This window comes from Temnothorax longispinosus, chromosome 8 (genome assembly GCF_030848805.1).
Source record: "Temnothorax longispinosus isolate EJ_2023e chromosome 8, Tlon_JGU_v1, whole genome shotgun sequence".
NCBI classification, from domain to species: domain Eukaryota; kingdom Metazoa; phylum Arthropoda; class Insecta; order Hymenoptera; family Formicidae; genus Temnothorax; species Temnothorax longispinosus.
This window is the reverse complement of record NC_092365.1, coordinates 11867626-11886830: the sequence shown is the minus strand read 5'-3', so window position 1 is coordinate 11886830 and position 19205 is coordinate 11867626. Positions and strand designations below refer to the sequence as shown.

General features: G+C 38.6%; 2 protein-coding genes across 6 annotated transcripts in view; one reads left to right on the top strand and one right to left on the bottom strand.

Moving 5' to 3' along the window:
• Positions 1-19205, top strand: part of Dpp10 (Dipeptidyl peptidase 10) — a 235589-nt gene that overhangs the window by 126563 nt on the left and 89821 nt on the right. The window lies entirely within an intron of this gene.
• Positions 1468-6359, bottom strand: LOC139817760 (uncharacterized). The gene is made up of 5 exons (XM_071786051.1): positions 6062-6359; positions 2977-3169; positions 2576-2716; positions 2255-2395; positions 1468-2152 (listed from the first exon to the last, which is right to left on the bottom strand). The coding sequence occupies exons 1-5, from the start codon at positions 6357-6359 to the stop codon at positions 1867-1869; spliced, it is 1059 nt and encodes a 352-aa protein (XP_071642152.1). The 3' UTR covers positions 1468-1866.

Sequence of the window (19205 nt, the reverse complement as noted above, 5' to 3'; positions counted from 1 at the left end):
AAAGCCCCCCTCGCCCCCCCCCCCCCGTGTGTGTGTGTGTGTGTGTGTGTGTGTGTGTGTGCTTCCCACGCATAATTAAACTAATGAAACTCCCAGCGTGAGACCTAACTGCTTGAATCGAGATGCTTGGTTATTCTGCACGATGTAACTGTTTAATGATTTTCGTTAAAGCAGGGCACATACACACGTGTGTATGCCCTGCTTTATAGAAGTTGTGATTTTCGTTAAAGCAGGGCACACACATACGTGTGTATGCCTTGCTTTATAGAAGTTGTGATTTTCGTTAAAGCAGGGCACACACACGTGTGTATGCTGGTGTATGCCCTGCTTTATAGAAGTTGTGATTTTCGTTAAAGCAGGGCACACACACGTGTGTATGCTGGTGTATGCCCTGCTTTATAAAAGTTGTGATTTTCGTTAAAGCAGGGCATACACACGTGTGTGTGCCCTGCTTTAACGAAAATCATTAAACAGTTACATCGTGCAGAATAACCAAGCATCTCGATTCAAGCAGTTAGGTCTCACGCTGGGAGTTTCATTAGTTTAATTATGCGTGGGAAGCACACACACACACACACACACACACGGGGGGTGCAAAGGGGGGGCTTTCGGCCCCCGTATAGTTTATTTTGAGTTTTTACTATATTTTTCTTATAAGATTTTGAAGGTAGTACAAAATATGAGTGATATGTTTGTTAACTGTACTCTGTAAGATATTTTTATTTCAATATTATTTTTTGTACATTTCTTTAATTTTATGTTGTTTAAAATACATGTAAGAATTAAAATTATATAAACAATATAACTTTCATTGTACTGTAGCCTTGTATTGTATCTTTTGTTGATATAATGATTAAAAATATAGTACATTTCTACAAAGTGCGATTGCGTTCTCTTTCTAACATGTTCATAATCATATTTCGTTTATAAATCGCATTATTATTTGCTACGCTTTCATTAGTATGGTGATCTTGTATTGGAACACCTGATGTCACTGGTATTATTAGAAGTTCATCTTTTTTTAGAATGCACATATTATGAATGACACAACATGCTATTATATATTCAGACATGAGATCAACTCTGAACATAGGCAAAGTATACATTAAACTCCTCATTCTGCCTTTTAAGGTGATTCTAAAGCCGTGATCCTAGCCGGTTTTTTTCAGTTTTTTTCTTAGCACTTTTAAAATCTTTTAATTGGCTTTATAGAAATGCAAAATTCTTGTCTAGAATTAAAGTACGCATCAAAATCTAGGTCATGGTGGTCGAATTTATATCGAAAACGAAAAAAAATTAATATTTTTTGTTATACGTGACGACCACCTCATATAAATTCGACCACCATGACCTAGATTTTGATGCGTACTTTAATTCTAGACAAGAATTTTGCATTTTTATAAAGCCAATTAAAAGATTAGTGCTAAGAAAAAAACCGAAAAAAACCGGCTAGAATCACGGCTTTAAGATCACCTTAATAAACCAAAACACCTTTCAACTACTACCCGTGCAGAAGATTGGCAGAAATTATAATATCTTTGTGCAGCATTCAAATGTCCGTTATCTTTAAATGGTGTTAGCAAGTGTTCATGTAATACATAAGCAGAATCTCCTAGTAAGTGGCTGTCAGATGGAAATTTTTATTCACCATTCAAATATGTTGCCACTTCCGATTGCCTAAATATTCTCTGGTCATGGACAGACCCGGGATGACCCACATAGCAATGAGTGATAAACGCTCTATGGTCACACACAACCTATAATTATAAATTGAAAATATAACAATAAATAATATAATGCCATGGTAATATAATACAAGACCATGAATAATATACCAATATAACTAAAATTGCTATTATAAATACTTTAATGTTTCAAATATACCTGAAGCTGGAGAGAATGGCATCCTTTTCGATTTACATAATCTGCTGCATTTTGTGTAGGTGCTTCGATTCTGATATGCGTGCCATCGATGGCACCAATTACGTTTGAAAACCTACTGTTTTCTTTAAATTTACGCATTACAGTTTGCGCTTCTTCACCTGAAAGCCAAGATATAAATTGATCGGCCACTTTAAATAGTGCTCGTGTGACCCTCCTAACGGCTTTCAAAGCTGTAGCTCTTCCTACATCAAACCGATCACAAATAGATCTGCAAAAATGTAAAAAAACCATTATTACAAGTAAATTTAAATGCTTTAGGTATATTAAGTGTCCAAAATAATAATATATGCAATAAAAGCAATAATCATACCTATAAGAATCCATTGTCGCTATTTTCCATAAGGCAATCATTAATTGCTTACGAGATGGGATTGTTTCGTTGCCTCTTGTCTTTTGAACAAGGTAATCACTAATTATACTTAATATATATTCAAATGTTGCTCTTTCCAATCTAAAATCATATTATATTGGCATCTAATATTATTGTATTTTATATGTATCAATAATAACTATAAATGAAATAGATAATAGTATATTATTCTATATATATATTGTATATATAATTAAATATATATAATTAAAATTACATATGTAATTAATAAGTAAATAAAACATAAGATATGTATCTAACCTGAAATGACTTTTGAATTCGTAATTCGAATAAAGCTCAATAACAAGCTCTACATTTTGTATATGAGGACGTAAGTTACGTTTCCGTTTTTTTTTCAATAATTCCCACTCTTCATCTGAACTTGTATCACTTTTCGAATCACTTTCGTTTAATATTAATAATGCAGAACTAAATATAATGTTTTCCGCCATGATTTCAATACTCACAATGCTCATAAGCCGTTCCACTTGCCTGTCACGCTCATGCTAGTGGAACGGACGATCGCGGCGTTGCGAGCGTGAGCGTTGGTGTCTTTATATGGAACCAGACATATGTGCGACACCGGATATGCCTTCGCTTTGTGGTGTGCGTTGGCAGCATGTGGAGGAGATGCGCTGGGCCTGTATTCCGTTCCCACCTACCGATAACTGTCGATTCGATGAACGTCGTTGCGCAGGTTTTTCGTACCGTGTAGAAGCTGCGCCGACACCGTTAACGGCACTGACGACGAACAGAATATGGCCCCTGGGCATGCGCTCAGCGCTGGCAGCGCAACCCCTCCACATGCTGCCAACGCACACCAAAGAGAAGGCACATCCGTGTGCTGTCGAGCGTCTAAATCATTAGTTCAAACAAATAACACAGGCACACAAAAAATAAAAAGTGTCTTGGCCGAGACACTACACTAGTTTATTCCCATGTATTTTGACCCGCTGAATCCGAATCCGAAGTCAGAATTGTCAGATTGGCTCTCAGTTCCGAGCAAACCTAAAAAAAAAGTGTTTGTTTCGTTGAGTTTTGAGGTTTGCTCGGAACTGAGATCCAATCTGACAATTCTGACTTCGAATTCGGATTCAGCGGGTCAAAATACATGGGAATACACTAGTGTAGTGTCTCGGCCAAGACACTTTTTATTTTTTGTGTGCCTGTGTAATTAATGTAAAATAAATATTTAATAAATGCTACAAAAATATTTCTTTTACAATGAATTGTACAATGTATAATTAATGAAAAATAAATATTAAAAGAACATTTAATAAATAACATCTGCTACTTAAGTATATATATTTTTATATTGTCACGTCTTTTTACACTCCCGGAGCGGTCTGGGGCGTGTGACGGATCAAAAGGAGGAGGGAGGGAAGGATGTCAGGTCCCTCCGACTGTCCTTCTCGTACCGCTCGACAATTATACGCGAAAGTACTGTTTTGGGCGCCAGACGCGTAATTCGCGTCTACTAAAATACGCTAGAATCACCGAAAATTCCAACCGCGACACAAGACGAAATTAATGCGACGTACGAGAGGTCGGCCAGCTCGACCTAATAGCTATGGGCGGGGTGGATGGAGGGCGGCGCACGATTCGGCGGGGTGACGCATAAATCATTTACTCAAATCATTGAAACGAATAACATGGTTTATTGTAAATAAAAGGGCAGAAGAAAATAATACTGACAATGAGTAAACAAAATAGGTTTGACATTAAATCGTAGAAACGCGAATTAACCAAATCATATCATACAACAGAAAAGAACATTGAATTCGAAATGTAATTGAACATGATAAGTAGAACGCAAACGGAAATTTTAGTAACAAAATTGCGTGGACGCAGGCAACTGAAAGTAACGCGAGATAATAACGTGGATCGACATCTGTCGCCACGGAAGGTAACGCCGTACTACGCTAACACGAATCCTAAAACGGTAATTTCACATAAACGCGAATAACTAACCAAAAATTACATCCAACGCGATCAACGCTAATAGCCGACACGAGTCGGAACGCAACATGGTTGCGAAACATAATCGTCGCAGTTGCGATCGAGTTCTGTCGCCAAAGGGGCCCAACTTTGAACGCTAATTATCGCCTGTCCTTCGCTAGGACTAACGCTCGCGAGAGTATCCCAGAACAACGCAATACGTTACGCTGGGATTTTCGAGGTTGACGCGGAATAACGCGCTCACTCGCACGAAACCGACAAAACTCGACGAGCGACTCGACGCTACATAACCGCGACGAATACAAGACGTAACACAAGTAATTTTTGGCGACGCAATGATTAACTCGGCACGCTGCGAACCCGTGCGCCAGAGACGCGATCACGAGCGCGGACATTACACGAAAACGGGCTCGCGATATCGGACTTCGCTAACGGATCTATCGCAATCTCCAGAGGCTCGCTAGAACGTTTCTACCGCGATCCCACGGCCACGATACCATCTCGAGGCCCTTCGCTCTCGCTGTCGATCGCAAAATTACGCTCGGTTCGTGAGGAACCGTACATACCGCAGTATTACTCGCGTTTTCCCGAGCGAGAGCGCGCTCCGGAGGGCGGCGTTGTGGCTCGACATTTACGGTACGACCTGCGGGCTACCTCACCGATGCAATGCCTCCTTCAGGGGCTCCTCGCCGTTGTCTCGTGCCAACCACCGTCGTAACACAAAACTGATACTCGATTCAGGGCGGCTATCGTAGATCTCGACTTTCCGAGGTGTTCGGGCGCGCCGACGGACGACCAGAAAGTGACGCGGTAAATCCGCTCGACCGCAAAATCGATGTGGCATCCCCCCTTCGGAGTGAGCGCGGACCAATCGGAGCGCGAGCTTGCAAGCTCGCGATATCCCAGCGCAGGATCGTTGCAAGGGGACCCTTCGGGGGCGCGCAACAGTCCCTCGGCGGCGTAGCGACTCCTAAATTTTGTCCTTGGTAGCGGACGGGACTTCGTTCCTTCCGGTATGCCTCCGGTTTGACCCCGGGGCGGTGGCCAGCCACCCCCGGTTTTTCGTGGAGGCGGATTGCTGAGGCCGGGTTTACCCAGGCGCCTGGTGCTCCGCTATCGGCGGTCCCGCCCGTCGCTGCCTTACGCGCCGCACGCCTTTTTGCCTCGTTGCTCTCATCGACCCGTGATCTCTGCCGTTTCCGCGCTCGCCACCCATCCTCGGTCTTTGGTCCTCCCGGACCTTTCCTTTATTGGTACTCCCTTGGAGAGATTTGCCGTGATTTGGGTGAGGCGCCGCGCATATTACAAAAATATATAAAAGAAAAAGGATCAGATTGCGAAAACGCGATTAAATTCGACCCCTGAAGATCTCGTCGTTGCCTCTCTGATTCGTCCCTGGTCGCGAAATTCCTTGTGACGGCGGCGGGACGCTGCTACGATGCGGCGGGCCGCAACGTCACAATATATATATATATATATATATATATATATATATATATATATATATATAATTCAAAGTTAGATATATGTATAATGTGGCCTCATAATAAGTTAAAGTTTTAACCTTGCATTTTATAATTTTTATCTTCTGTTTTATAATTGGGTGTCAATACTGAAACCCGAGTGTCGACACCAAAAGTTGGGTGTCGACACTCAAATGTCGGTGTTAACACTAAAAATTTAGACGTTGACACCAAAAATGGAGTGTAAACACCCAAAGTTGGGTGTAAACACCAAAATTTTGGGTGTTTTTTCGTAAGGGTGTAAGTAAAATGTTATTTTTTGTACATGTTAAATTGTCTGTAATATCGTTTATGTCTGTCGTGAGGTCAGCTAGGATAGCGGTTATCATTAGTAGTTGTTCATTTATTTCCTCTCGGAATTGTATGAATTGGTCTTGCATTTTCCTTGTAACGTTAGCCAGTAAATTTTCGTTATGTGAAAGCGTTTGTTCTAATTTTTCCATATGGCCTATTGTGGAGTTGATGATCTTCAGCTGGTTCTTTGCTGCGTGCTGTAGCGTTTGTTGCTGATTATTCAGTATTTGTATTTGCTTGTTTATTATTTTTGCATCTTCAGCATCCATGGTACCAAATAAAGTTTTACTTATCTGGCCGATAGCATCGATTAAGCCTCGTTTATTTACGAGTGATTTGTAAATTATTTGTAGATGTTCCAAGGTGCGTGTCATTCTGTCGTTTTTTCTTTTAGTAATTCGGAAAGCAATCTGATATGTATTTTTTATGTCTCCCATGGCATAATTGCAAAGTTCTTCGGTGTGACCTAGATATCTTTGAAGCTGACGTTTAATACGGTTACGTCTATGCGTATTGCTAATTTCCACGTTGCCTTCGTTTGCTGCAGGTATCCGGTTCTCTCGAAATAGACACCTGGCTTGATAAATTGCGTTACCTCGTACGGTGGTACGGGCGACGCTCCTGTTGCGAGATGCTGATAGAGCATATAAGACATTATAAGGGATATTTTTTATTTGTCCTTATAATCTTATATAATCATATATGACCAATGACCATATAAGAGTTTATCCGGCCAAATGCGGCCAAAATTCATATATAAGCATATAAGACCGCTTCTTATATGAACATAAGACATTATAAGAGTTTTTTTCCCGGGTTTGCCTAGTCAAAAGCTATTTTCCTAAAATAACTATTTGCCTACGACGTATATATTGAGACGGTATAAACAACAAATATTTTATATTGAACTCAAACAATATTTTATATTGAACTCAGTATACAGATGTCCAGATATACATATAAGTCGAATATACGGTATACATCTACGTGCGGATCGTGAAGATCCTTAGTTGAATATATACAGAATTAATATGTATATATAAAGCCCCCGGAAAAAAAATTTTATATAACTATGTATAAACATCTAAAATTATGTATAATTATATATAAATATGTATTTTTTTATATAATTTAATATCATTATATCAAGATTCTTATATAAAATTTTATATAATTATATATAAGTACCTATATATATTTATATATAAGCATATATAATTTTGTATAAATCAGAAAATTTTAAAATATATAATATTAGAATTAATCAGGCAATAAGAGCCAAGCGTGGTTACAATCGCTAAAATTTATTACATGTCAATACATCACGATTAAAGTGTCAATTACAATATTACGTACGTTTCGACCCTTTTTTTGGGTCATCCTCAGCGCGTTGTCTACACATTACATAGTACTAAATCTACATGGGGCCTTCCTTTTTTTTTTCCGCAAATCTCTTGGACAAATCAATTACTCCTAACAGTCCTTTGGGCAGATGCACACTCCGAAGCCTTCCCGGGTATCTTAGTGTGTGATTTCCTGGTTTGAGCGCCAGGAAATTCGTTTGCAGATAATCAGTCATGATTTGATGGGAAAGATACCTATACAGATACTCAGAGTGACAACTACCCCAGGATTGTATGCATACAACACGTTATGTGATGCGTAACGCTACTTACAGATAGTGCAGTCATTAGTCACATCGCAGTTATTCTCCTTGCACGACTATCCGTGCCAGCAAAGGAACGGACTGTGTCTCGTCAACGCTTAGACAAACAATGACACAACCGTTCTTACAATATAATTGCTGTACATGGAAGGGGAAATACGACGAACAGGAACAACAATGTTTTTATATTTTTGCAAGACCTTCAATAACATTTATATACATTTCAGGCAAATTCTCCGTGTCCGTTTGCAAATTTATACCGTTCGTTTGTTTTTTGATGTAAATCATTTCAGATATTAATCTTTTATTTAGAAACCGTTCCCTATCTAAGATCTTCACATCATTCCAAATAAAATCGTGCATGATTAGATTCAACCCTATGGTCCGTCACCACTGAATGACCACTACCATTCCTCCTTATGTGAGATTCATCTCTTTTATTTTCGTATGCAGTTGTCTACCGGTCTGTCCAACATAAGATGCATCACAGTTTTTACAGTTAATCTGGTATACTACGTTCCTAGCTAACGAATTAGAAAGATCATCCTTATGTACTTTAATAAATTTGTTTAATTTGTTTGTGCTCACGTACGATAGCTTTAATTCAAGATCTCTCGTGATATTTCTGTATTTTTCTGTTAATGTGGGGACATATGGTATCACGAAAAATGGACCTCTATCAACCGTCTTATCACTTGCATTTACATGGAGGTTTGCAAAAAGATACCAAAGGCGTTCGTACATGACTTTAAAAATAAAATCTAAATAAGGGTAGCAATTTTTTATTAAAATACGAACTATTGAATCCAAGTTTTTTTTATTGAAATTCAGGGTAACAATCCTGGGGTAGTTGTCACTCTGAGTATCTGTATAGGTATCTTTTCCATCGAATCATGACTGATTATCAGCGGGATCCAGGAAATCACACACTAAGATACCCGGGAAGGCTTCGGAGTGTGCATCTGTCCAAAGGACTGTTAGGAGTAATTGATTCGTCCAAGAGATTTGCAGAAAAGGAAAAGGAAGGCCCCATGTAGATTTAGTACTATGTAATGTGTAGACAACGCGCTGAGGATGACCCAAAAAAAGGGTCGAAACGTACGTAATTTTGTAATTGATAGTTTAATTGTGATGTATTGACATGTAATAAATTTTAGCGATTGTAACCACGCTTGGCTCTTATTGCCTGATTAATTCTAATATTTGATATACTGTGCCTTTATACAGTTTTAAAATATATATTTATATATTATTATATATATATATATATATATATATATATATATATTAAAATATATAATTATATAAAATATATATTTTTCTATATAATTATATATAATTTTATCTGTCAAAGATATAGAAATAATGTACATGCAAATCTTAATATATAAAACAAAGTCGGTTTAGTTAGACCACTTATAACTCAAGAACGGCTGGGCCGAATTTTTACCACAAGTATATGAAATAGGGGTAGAATTTTCCGAAATAGCAGAATAACTAATAAAATATCGGAAAAATTCACGTAAAAAAAAAATTAATCTAGAAAGATATCCAAATACATAGAAAAAATACATAGAGGGAGGGAGAAAGGGAGAGAGGGAGGGGGAGAGAGAGAAAGAAAGGGGGAGAGTGAGAAAGGGAGAAAAAGAGAGAAAGAGAGGGGAAGAGAGAGAGGGAAAGAGGGGAGAGGGAGAAAGGGAGGGGGAGAGAGGGAGGGGGAGAGAGGGAGGGGGAGAGAGAAAGAAAGAGAGGGGGAGAGAGAGAGAGTGAGGGAGAAAGAGGGAAAAAAGGGGAGAGGAGGAAAGAGAAGGAGAGGGGGAAGAGGGAGAGAGGGGAAGAGAGAGAGAGAGAGAGAGAAAGAGAGGGGGAGAGAGAGGGACTATTTGCGTGTCTTATCACTACATTCATTGACTGTTAGGCGGTACGAAGTTCGCCGGGGCAGCTAGTTATATATAAAAAGCATTTATCCATGTTCGAAGTTGAAGAATTGTACGTAAGCTTCATACGAATAATGTTATTAGCAAGCTAAGTTCCAGACCGTTAAAAGCGTTTTCCTTAATTTCATTGTATTTTCATACGGTTGTACCTCACTTATTGTTCAAAGTTCACGCGCAAATTCGAGCGTCTCTAAGATCACGCGCCCGCTGCGTGCACATCCATCGAACGAGCGAGCAACAACGCGAGCAAATAAATACCCCCGAAACTACGCGATTGTATTTCGCGATCGCATCTCGAGTCAGTCGCTCGTAACGAGACCGATAAGACAGTCAAACTCATGCCTCGCTCGCTCCGTTACTCGCTCGCTCGCTGACTTTTTTATCCGATTGATCTTGTGATTGTGAAGGAGAGTCGAACGTTTTGATCGAAACTGAATTTTGTGATTGTGGGAGAGAGCGCGACCGACGACAAACAGCCCGCTCAGCGGTGCAAGATTCCGGTAACGCTTTTAACAACGGCGAAGCGCCAAGACGCCTCCAGACTCTGAGAAGCCGAGGGTCATCGTCGCTCTCCCCTCACTGCACTGTTACATTGAGCATTAAAGTTTGTGTCGTTACTCTCGCATTATTTTCTCTTGCTCCCGAGTACCCACGGGAATCCTCCGAGTCACACCCGCTCCGAGCTCAAGTCTGAGCGACCCGGCATCCCAGGCGATCTTGTCGAGATCGTTCCTGAACAAATTGATATCCATGTAGATTATATATGATTATATGTAATCATATATAAACTTTAAATTCGGATTATCTAATAGATGGCATTCGATAGGATTCGTTTCTCGTATTTAAAATTTTACGAACAGTGGTATAAAAACGGTATCAAGACACGGCACTGTCTCACGTCAAGCAGTGCTAAGTTACAATATATGAAATAAATCATTTTACTTTTTATTTATTCATTATATATCTTATATAAAATTATATATAATTTTATATAATAATATATAATCCTTTGAAGGTAAACCTTAATATAAAGTTATATATAATTATATAAAATTATATAAAAATTTGTAGAATTATATATTTTTATATATAATCAGATAAAATTATATTGTGCCAATTTTGAGATATAATTATACCCGGAAAACAAACCCTTATAATGTCTTATATGTTCATATAAGAAACGATCTTATATGCTTATATATGAATTTTGACTTGATAAGATCTTATATGGTCATATATGATTATATAAGATTATATATAAGGACATATATATATATATATATGTATATATTAGGTTGGGGAAAAAGTAATCCATTATTTTTTCGCTAGATGGCTAGGGTGATATATATCACGTTATGTATTAATCGCATAGGTTATTCTATAACTATTTTGTGATTGGTCGATTTAGTTGTGAGTTATAGCGCGTAAAAGATGGACGTCAACAAAGAGAAAATTCGGTATATTTTACAATTTTGGTTTGATAAAGGCGGCGGCTGAAATTGTGAATGATGTTTATGGTCCCGATACTGTCACAGCCAATCGCGCGCAATTTCGGTATCGTCGATTCCGTTCCGGTAATTTCGATGTTAAAGATGCACCTCGCACAGGTAGGGACCAGGGCTTCTATGAGAGAGGCATCATGAAATTACCTTTGAAATGGCAACAAGTTGTAGAACAAAACGGTGCATATTGACCCAAATCGAACAATCCTAACTATGTTAAATAAAGCCTTGAAATAAACGAAAAAATAATGGATTTCTTTTTCCCCAACCTAATATATAAAATAAGTTTCAGAACATTGTTATTTTCAAATGTTATTTTTTAAGTGTGCCACTTTATCATAAGAGTGAATTCCACGATACAAAAATTATGCCGCTCCATAGCGTGAGACAGTGTCGTGTGTCTTTTTATACCATTCTTATAACACTGTTTGTCAAATTTTAAATATGAGAAACAGATCCCATCAAATGCCATTTGTCGGATACTTTGAGATACAATATTGTAATCTAATAGGAAGATCCCAGTTGCGCACAGAATCAATCGGACACAGCAGGTTGAATCAATCGGACACAGTGCTAATCGGACACACTAGGAAACGGACACACAACGGTTACAATCATTTCGGCAAAGCAAGAGCTTTGATCTTCAATTCAAACTTAAGAAAGACAATGTTGGGCGAAGCAGTTTATGCATTGCAGCAGCATATTTACTTAACCGATCGCCATTAAAAACTAGTGATGTGACTCCGTTTGAAAAATTTAAAGGCAAGAAACCGGATCTGACTCGAATTCACATTTTTAGTTGCGAGACTTACGCTAAAATACAAGGTCCAATGAAAAAATTAGACAAAAGAAGTAAGAAGTACATTTTTGTAGAATATGCACCGACAGGCTATCGACTATGGGATCTAGAAAAGAAAAAAATAATTCTGAAAATTCATTCTGATTATTCAGAAAAAAACTATGAAGAAGTATTTACGGATCACGAATCAGAACAGGAAACGTACAAGACACAAGTAAAAACAACAACTCCGAGAGATCGGAAAGAACACGAAAAAAACCTGAGAGATACAGAGAGCAAGCTCATCTCACCTTTCAAGAAGCGATAAACGGACCGGACAAAGAGAAATGGAAAGCAGCCATAGAAGAAGAAAAGGATTCCTTACTGAAAAACAAGACTTGGACGTTAGTAGATCAACCACAAGACAATACAATCAAACCGTTGAGCAGTAAGTGGGTGTTTAAAATTAAAGACAATGGACAATATAAAGCACGACTTGTAGTTAGAGGATGTGAACAAAATCACGGCATAAATTATAATGAAACCTTTAGTCCGGTAGTAAGTTTTTGTTTTGTGTATCAAAAGTGACTCAAATAAAGTGTTCTTTTTTTCTCTTTCACTTTAACACGTGGTTCACTTAGCACGGTTATTCCAGTGAAATCCATATATCCCAACAGATGTAATTCTACGAATTCTATTATTCAGTTCAGATTGTTATTTAATTGTCCCTACTCAATCATTCAATTTATTAAATTCTTGCTCGTTGAAATCTAATTTTACTATGTTTCAATTATAATAAAGCTTGTATCGACTACTATGAAATATCTAAGTGTCGCTTAACTGTCGCCCCGCCGAATTTTTGCGCTGCCCATTATCAACCCCACCCTCCTCCGTTAGGTCGAGCCGGCCGATTCCTCGCACGTCTGACTAATTACGCTATTGTGTTTATTTTCGGGTTTCGCGATTTTGGTAGAAATTCGTGGACGGGAACTTACGCGTCTGGCGCCCAACTTTGGTATTGAGTATAATTGTCAGACTGTGCGAGAGACCAGTTGGAGAGGCTCATCATTCTTCTCTCCTTACCTCCCCTTTTGATCCGTCTTGCGCCTCGGGCACGATTACCGAGTAAAAAGACGTGACAGACTATATAAGTTTATATATTATTATATTATTTACAATATAAATTTAAATTATAAGGTATATGTTTGCAAAAAATAATACGATTAATATATTTATTTATACAAACTATAATATATATTATATACAGTTTTTGCACGAATTATTACAGATAATTTTACTGTTTACAAAAATATTTAAAATAAAAATTAATGTCAATTAAAAAAAATTAAGTATTTTATGCAAAATTAGAAAAAGAAGAAAACTTAAAATAACACAATCAATGAGAAGTGGCGTTTTTGATCGAATCGGATCTTGGTGCTTAATAATATTTCACAATATCAATTCACAGGCCCACAAAAAAAAAGTTGTCTGCGCCATGGACTAAACCATGGTATTCCCATGTATTTTTGCCTGCTGAAACCGAATATGACCTCAGTTTTTTCCCTACACGTCAGGATTTTTTTCTACAGCCAAAAACAAGGGGTTTTGCCCCTACAAAACACCCTGACGTGTAGGGGCAAAACTGAGGGTCATATTCGGTTTCAGCAGGCAAAAATACATGGGAATATCATGGTCTAGTCCATGGCGCAGACAACTTTTCTTTTTTTGTAGGCCTGTGTTATTATTAAATACATTTTTCCATTTTTTAACCCTTTGAGGGGTGGTGGTAAATATATTTACCACCTATTTCATATTTATTTTTTTTTCATTTCTTCGATGTTTCACTCCTTTAATCTATACTAAGGCGTTTTTTAGACTCTTAGGTAACTAAGTTATACAACCATCACAAAAAATTAGGCCAACTGACTTGTTTTTTTGATTGTTATAAACAATCAATTGCAAAAAATCGATTTTTTCCGGAAAAAATCAGCTATCGGTAAACAGATAAAACTAAAGCTCTAAAAATTTTTATACATATTGTCTATACTTAGTACTATTATATATATTTTTTGCAAATTTTTTGACACGCTGGTTTTTTTTTTAAATTTTTTGAATTTTGAATAACCCCAAAACCCAATAACCGAATGACCTTGTTAATAATTTTTTTTATTTATTTTAACTATTTTCACGTGTATATATATCAAGTTTCACGCCAATCGAAGAAAAAACCATGAATTTAGGGTTAAATTGCGTGCCAATATGGACTTTAGCGGATTTAAAACGCAATTGTGTAAACTGAAACTAAAAATAATATCTCATATTAATTTGATTGTCAAGTAAAACAATATACTAGAAGAATATTTATAACAGTTATGCAAACTTGTGGATAAATCCGAGTATATGTTCATATATAATTGTCTTTAACCTTATAAATATACTTTTACATGATCAGACATGATACAAGCATATAAAACCATATATGGCTATATAAGATTATACTTATAAAGGTTTTATGGAATATATAATCATATATTTTCATATATAGCCATATAATAGGAGGTCCCCCGTAGCCCTCGGCGGGGGAACAGGTGGAGCGTAGAAAGGGAGGAAAAGTGTGTCGAAAAAAAGATTTATAGAGGAGAGGGAACGTGGAAGAAGAAAAGCAGGCGTGCAGGAAGTGGAAAGGAAGAGAAGTAAATGGAGGCGAGGTGGTAAATACAGCAGAACGGCAGAAATCTGTTTAAGAAGAGGAGGCAGGAGAGAGAGGTTAGGATGTCGGCGAACTGGGCGATGAAGGAAGTGGTACCAGAGGCGAGGTTGGTGGAAGAGGCCACGCAGCTTCGCAACGGGTGCGATGAAAGAGCAGCGGGATCGAGAGATCGATCGATAGAACGCAAGTAACGCACGTGGCGGAAGTCGGCGTGAGACGGCGAAGCGATGCGGGCTCCGACTGGGGCTGAGGCGACGCGGGGGCTGGCCCCTCCAAAAGAGTGGGTTGGCGCCACTGCGGGACGTCAAGGCGCAGTATTGGGGCTAGTGGTACCTGGTACCTTGCGCACGGGGACGAATGAGAGATCGACTGTCGCGGCGACGAATAAGGAGGTCGATGCGCTATCGGTCGTGATTGGTAGGTCGATCGTAGCAGAGGGGCGTCCGGCGATAGCGCGTGGCCGGAAATTGAGGTGGAAGACGATTACGGGAAGAAGGTGAAAACTGCGAGTAAAAGGAAGAGAGAAATAAGGAAGTAAAAGAAGGAAACGGAGGAGATAGTTGGAGGTAAAGGAAGTAGAAAAGTAAGTAGAGGAGAAAAAAGTGAGAGATAGGAGGGAGGAAAGACAGGTAGCTTAATACATACGTTCATGTGTCGAGGTTAAGGGAGAAAACGAGAGAGAAAGAGAGAGGGTAGGATTTGAGAAAAGTTTACTTGTAGAAAGAAAAAAGAGAAAAGTGGCAGAAGAGCGGACTGAGGCAGGATTGGATAACAGTGGTAGGAGATAAGAACAGCGGCGGGAATAATCAGGTACGTAGGAAGGACAACAGATTGGAGAAGTGGAGAAGGCAAGAAAGATGCCGAGAGAAGGTCAAAGGAAGGAGGAGGATGGCTGGGGAAAGGAAATTATGAAGGAAATTATGAAGGAACTGAGGAAAATGCGACAAGAAATCCTGAAAGAGGTAAAATGGGGAGGAAAGGAACTTAGGCAGAAAATGAAGCAGATAAAGAAGCAGCTGGAGAGGATGGAGAAGAGGCAGGATGCAGAGAGGCAAAGGAAGGAAAGTGGAAGACGAGGCCAAGGAGCATTTTGACGTCCGCCCGACGTTAAGATAAACACACTTAGTGTTGGTATCCAACGTTTTCGCTACGTCGTTTCAACCCTCTTTTGCACTAATTTGGGGAATCAAATTTAGGTTGTACCAACGTTGGGATCCGACTTATATAAGTTAAATTGAGGTTACATTTTTTCCACCAGTTTTAACGTTGGTGTAAGTAATTTTTGTAAACTTTGATTTTGTACACTGCTAGACCTGAGGTTATTTTTTCACAACGTAATATTTTAGGTGTAGTTTTCGTGCTTCCATTTAAACCATATGACGGCATTGGTGTAATAAATGTATCCTAATACGTACTTATCAATTTGGCACAAATAAAATGGCTTTAGAGGAAAAATATAGTTTGCGCAGTCTTTGATACTATTGTAATTTTGCCATAAATACACGAACCCAGCATTGAAAATTTATAACGAAACCCACTTTATTGATAAATGTGGAAATAATAGATCGAAATTAGACGAATCCCTTACAAAATATTCTAATAGATTAAATATTCTATTAAATAACTAAAATTTTTAAAATGTAGATTTTTATTTTTTTTATCAAAATTACCATTAAAATAAACATGTTGTCAAAACTTTAACAACAGATATTATATAAATGCTTTAAATTGTTAATAAAGTGCGTTAAAAAATATAAATCTAAATATACTGGAAAATGGCGGATTATTTGCCTTTCTCTTTGAGGAATAAAAATGGCGAAGTCAGCGTTCCACACTATATCAAACTTTACGTAGTAAAAGGTGCGATAAATTCTACTAAGATTTGTCTTCTCGTATAAAATAATGAACTTTTTCAGACTTTTGCAAACTAACAATAAGTAGTATACCACTGTAGGCAAAATTGTACCTCTATATTGACTAAAAGTCTTAACAAGGTCGCCAAACTGACTTAACATGTCGATAAAGTATCGATTAGTTGAAAATTCTATACTAGATTTGCGAATGCGTCGTATATCTTAACCAAATCCGATCTATGCAATACCATCTATGGTGATCTAGGTTATAATGGTTATGGTATAGCGTTAAGCGTAAGTCGGATTTACACTTATATCTCTACTCTCTTTTAGGCAGAATTTGTTACCATTTCTCGTGATTTCTTAACGTCAGTCAGAAATGACCACAGGCGACGTTTCACAACGTTAGCGTTTTACAACGTTTGATAACAAAACGTTGGTAATTACGTATTAAAGTCGCTCGAAAAGTGTGGTGCAGACTATAACGTCAGGCAAACGTTAAATATCTTAACGTCGGGTAATAGGACTTAAACTGTTTCAAATTTGACGTTGGGAAAGTGATGAAAAAAGCACGTCGTAATTTTAACGTTAAGACAACGTCCAAAAAATGTTAATATTATCTTTTAATTATAAGTTACATTTTATAACTTTCTTGGACCGCTTACAACGTTGTGATTAGTAGAAAAGTAGTCCTTAGTCGGAAAGTTAACCAAAAAATGCTGCTTGGGGGAGAGGCGGAGAAGAGGAGAGTGGACGAAAGCGACGGAGTCACAGATGTGGAGGAGAAACAGAGGGAGGAAGAGAAAGAAAGAGAAGAGGAAAGAGCCAAAGGAAGGTTAGTGGAGGAAAAACCGAAACACGAAGGGGAGAGATGCACAGAAAGAGGTGGGGGTGACAAAGGATGGAGTAGAAGTTGGTGGGAGGAGGTGACAAGCGAGGAAAAGGGGAGTAGCGAAGAATTAAGGAAATCTAACAGAAGAGAGAACAAAGGAAAAGGAAGAGACACGCAAGAGAGGACAACGGAAAGAAGAGGGGACATAAAAACGGAAGAGGAGAAGGAGCGAAGCGAAAGAGAGAGCAAAGATGGATCGGCGAGCAAAGCGGAAAGAAGGGAATGGATCACAGACGGAGAGACAGGTAGAGAAGGAGATAGAGAAGAAGAGTGGAAAGGTAGAGGCGCAGAGAGGGAGAGGAGAAACGCTTGGGAGATGGTGAAGAGAAGAGAGGAGAAAGTGAGAAGTGAGAGAGAAAGAAGCATAAGAGAGAGAGAGAGAGAGTGCACAGAAAGGATAGAGCTGAAAGAGAGAGAGCAGCGAAGAGAAAGAGATCTCTGGTATGGAGCGGATTAGAGGGAGCAGGATAAGTAGAAAGGAAAGAATTTATGGAGATTATAGCTGACAATGAGATGGCATTGGATAGGAAAGTGGGAGTTAAAGGCGTTTTGGAGATAAGAGGAGAAGGAAAGAAGGAGTTATTGATAGTGGAAATAGATGTGGAGGAAGATAAAAAGGAACTTTTTAGTAAACGGTGGGAAATGAAGAAGAGATGGGGGGTAACTATGGACGAGGAACTGACTAGAGAGGAAAGACACGTGAGATGGAGGATAGAAGAAAAGGCAAAAAAAGAGAGAAGACTAGAAAATTCAGCCACGAGTAGTCGTTTGTGGATCAATGGAAGAGAGATATACTGGAACGAAGATAGGAAGGAATGGCGGAAAGTGTGAGGAGAGTACAAGGAAAAAGGAAAAGGAAGAGCAGTTGCAGGAGAGAGTGAAGAGGGGGGTAGAGAGAGAGAAGGAGTGAGGGCTTTGTAAGTGTCTTGTCTCTTTTTGTTTACTGTTATGATTGTTGTAGAAGACGCTGAGTCTGGAGGGGAGGAACGACAGGAGACAGAAGAGACGAGACAGAAGGAAGATAAGAGAAAAAACTTGCAAAGGAAAACAGATGGAAGGAAAGGGAGGAAAGAGCTACAGGAACTAGAAGGAGCAGAAGGAAGGATATGGAGGAAGATGTCAATAGGGTTAATAAGGGAAAGGGGTGAACTAATTCTGTGAGGTCGCACAATGGCCAGGTTATTAAGGGAACATAGGTTTATTTGTATGCTGTAACTTGTAAAGGTTTTTGAGTACGCTTTTACTGAAAAAAAAACGCCTTTCTTGGCACATAGCTGAAATAAAGTATTATATAGCCATATAATATTGTTCAAGATTATATTTCCATTTCTTATATGACCATGGGTGCATTCGGGGAGCACGCTATTAGCACAATTATCGTCCAAAACTGTTCGAGGAGACGCTTTGTGGCGCTGTGATATACGATGATGACGTCACTGTAAAGGCAGCGTGACGTCATTACTCGCGCTATTTTCGCTATTATTTTCGAGGTGAGGCACGAAATACTATTGGCGCTTAAGCTGCGTTCGGGGAGCTTGCTATCGCTGTCGCGCTATTGGCTCCTCTAACGAAGTTCATAGCGTTTGCGTTTATAGCATTAATAGCGTCTCCCCGAATGCACCCTATATCTATCTATATATATATAATCGAATGTTCCGACTGACTCATCAACGCCCAGCCCAAACTCTTAAACCTAGAAACATGAATATCGGGGAGTATATTCTTTTCATGATGTAAGCACCCACTAAAAAGGGATTTTTAGAAATTCGACCCCTAA

Excerpts from the sequence above, each read along its gene's own strand:
- LOC139817760 (XM_071786051.1), bottom strand. The coding sequence starts at position 6,359 with ATGGATGCTGAAGATGCAAAAATAATAAACAAGCAAATACAAATACTG. Across the intron at positions 3,170-6,061 it reads TATTACAGACAATTTAACAT|ACGCTCGACAGCACACGGAT; the intron begins GTACAAAAAATA and ends CTAATGATTTAG. Across the intron at positions 2,153-2,254 it reads GCGACAATGGATTCTTATAG|ATCTATTTGTGATCGGTTTG; the intron begins GTATGATTATTG and ends ACATTTTTGCAG.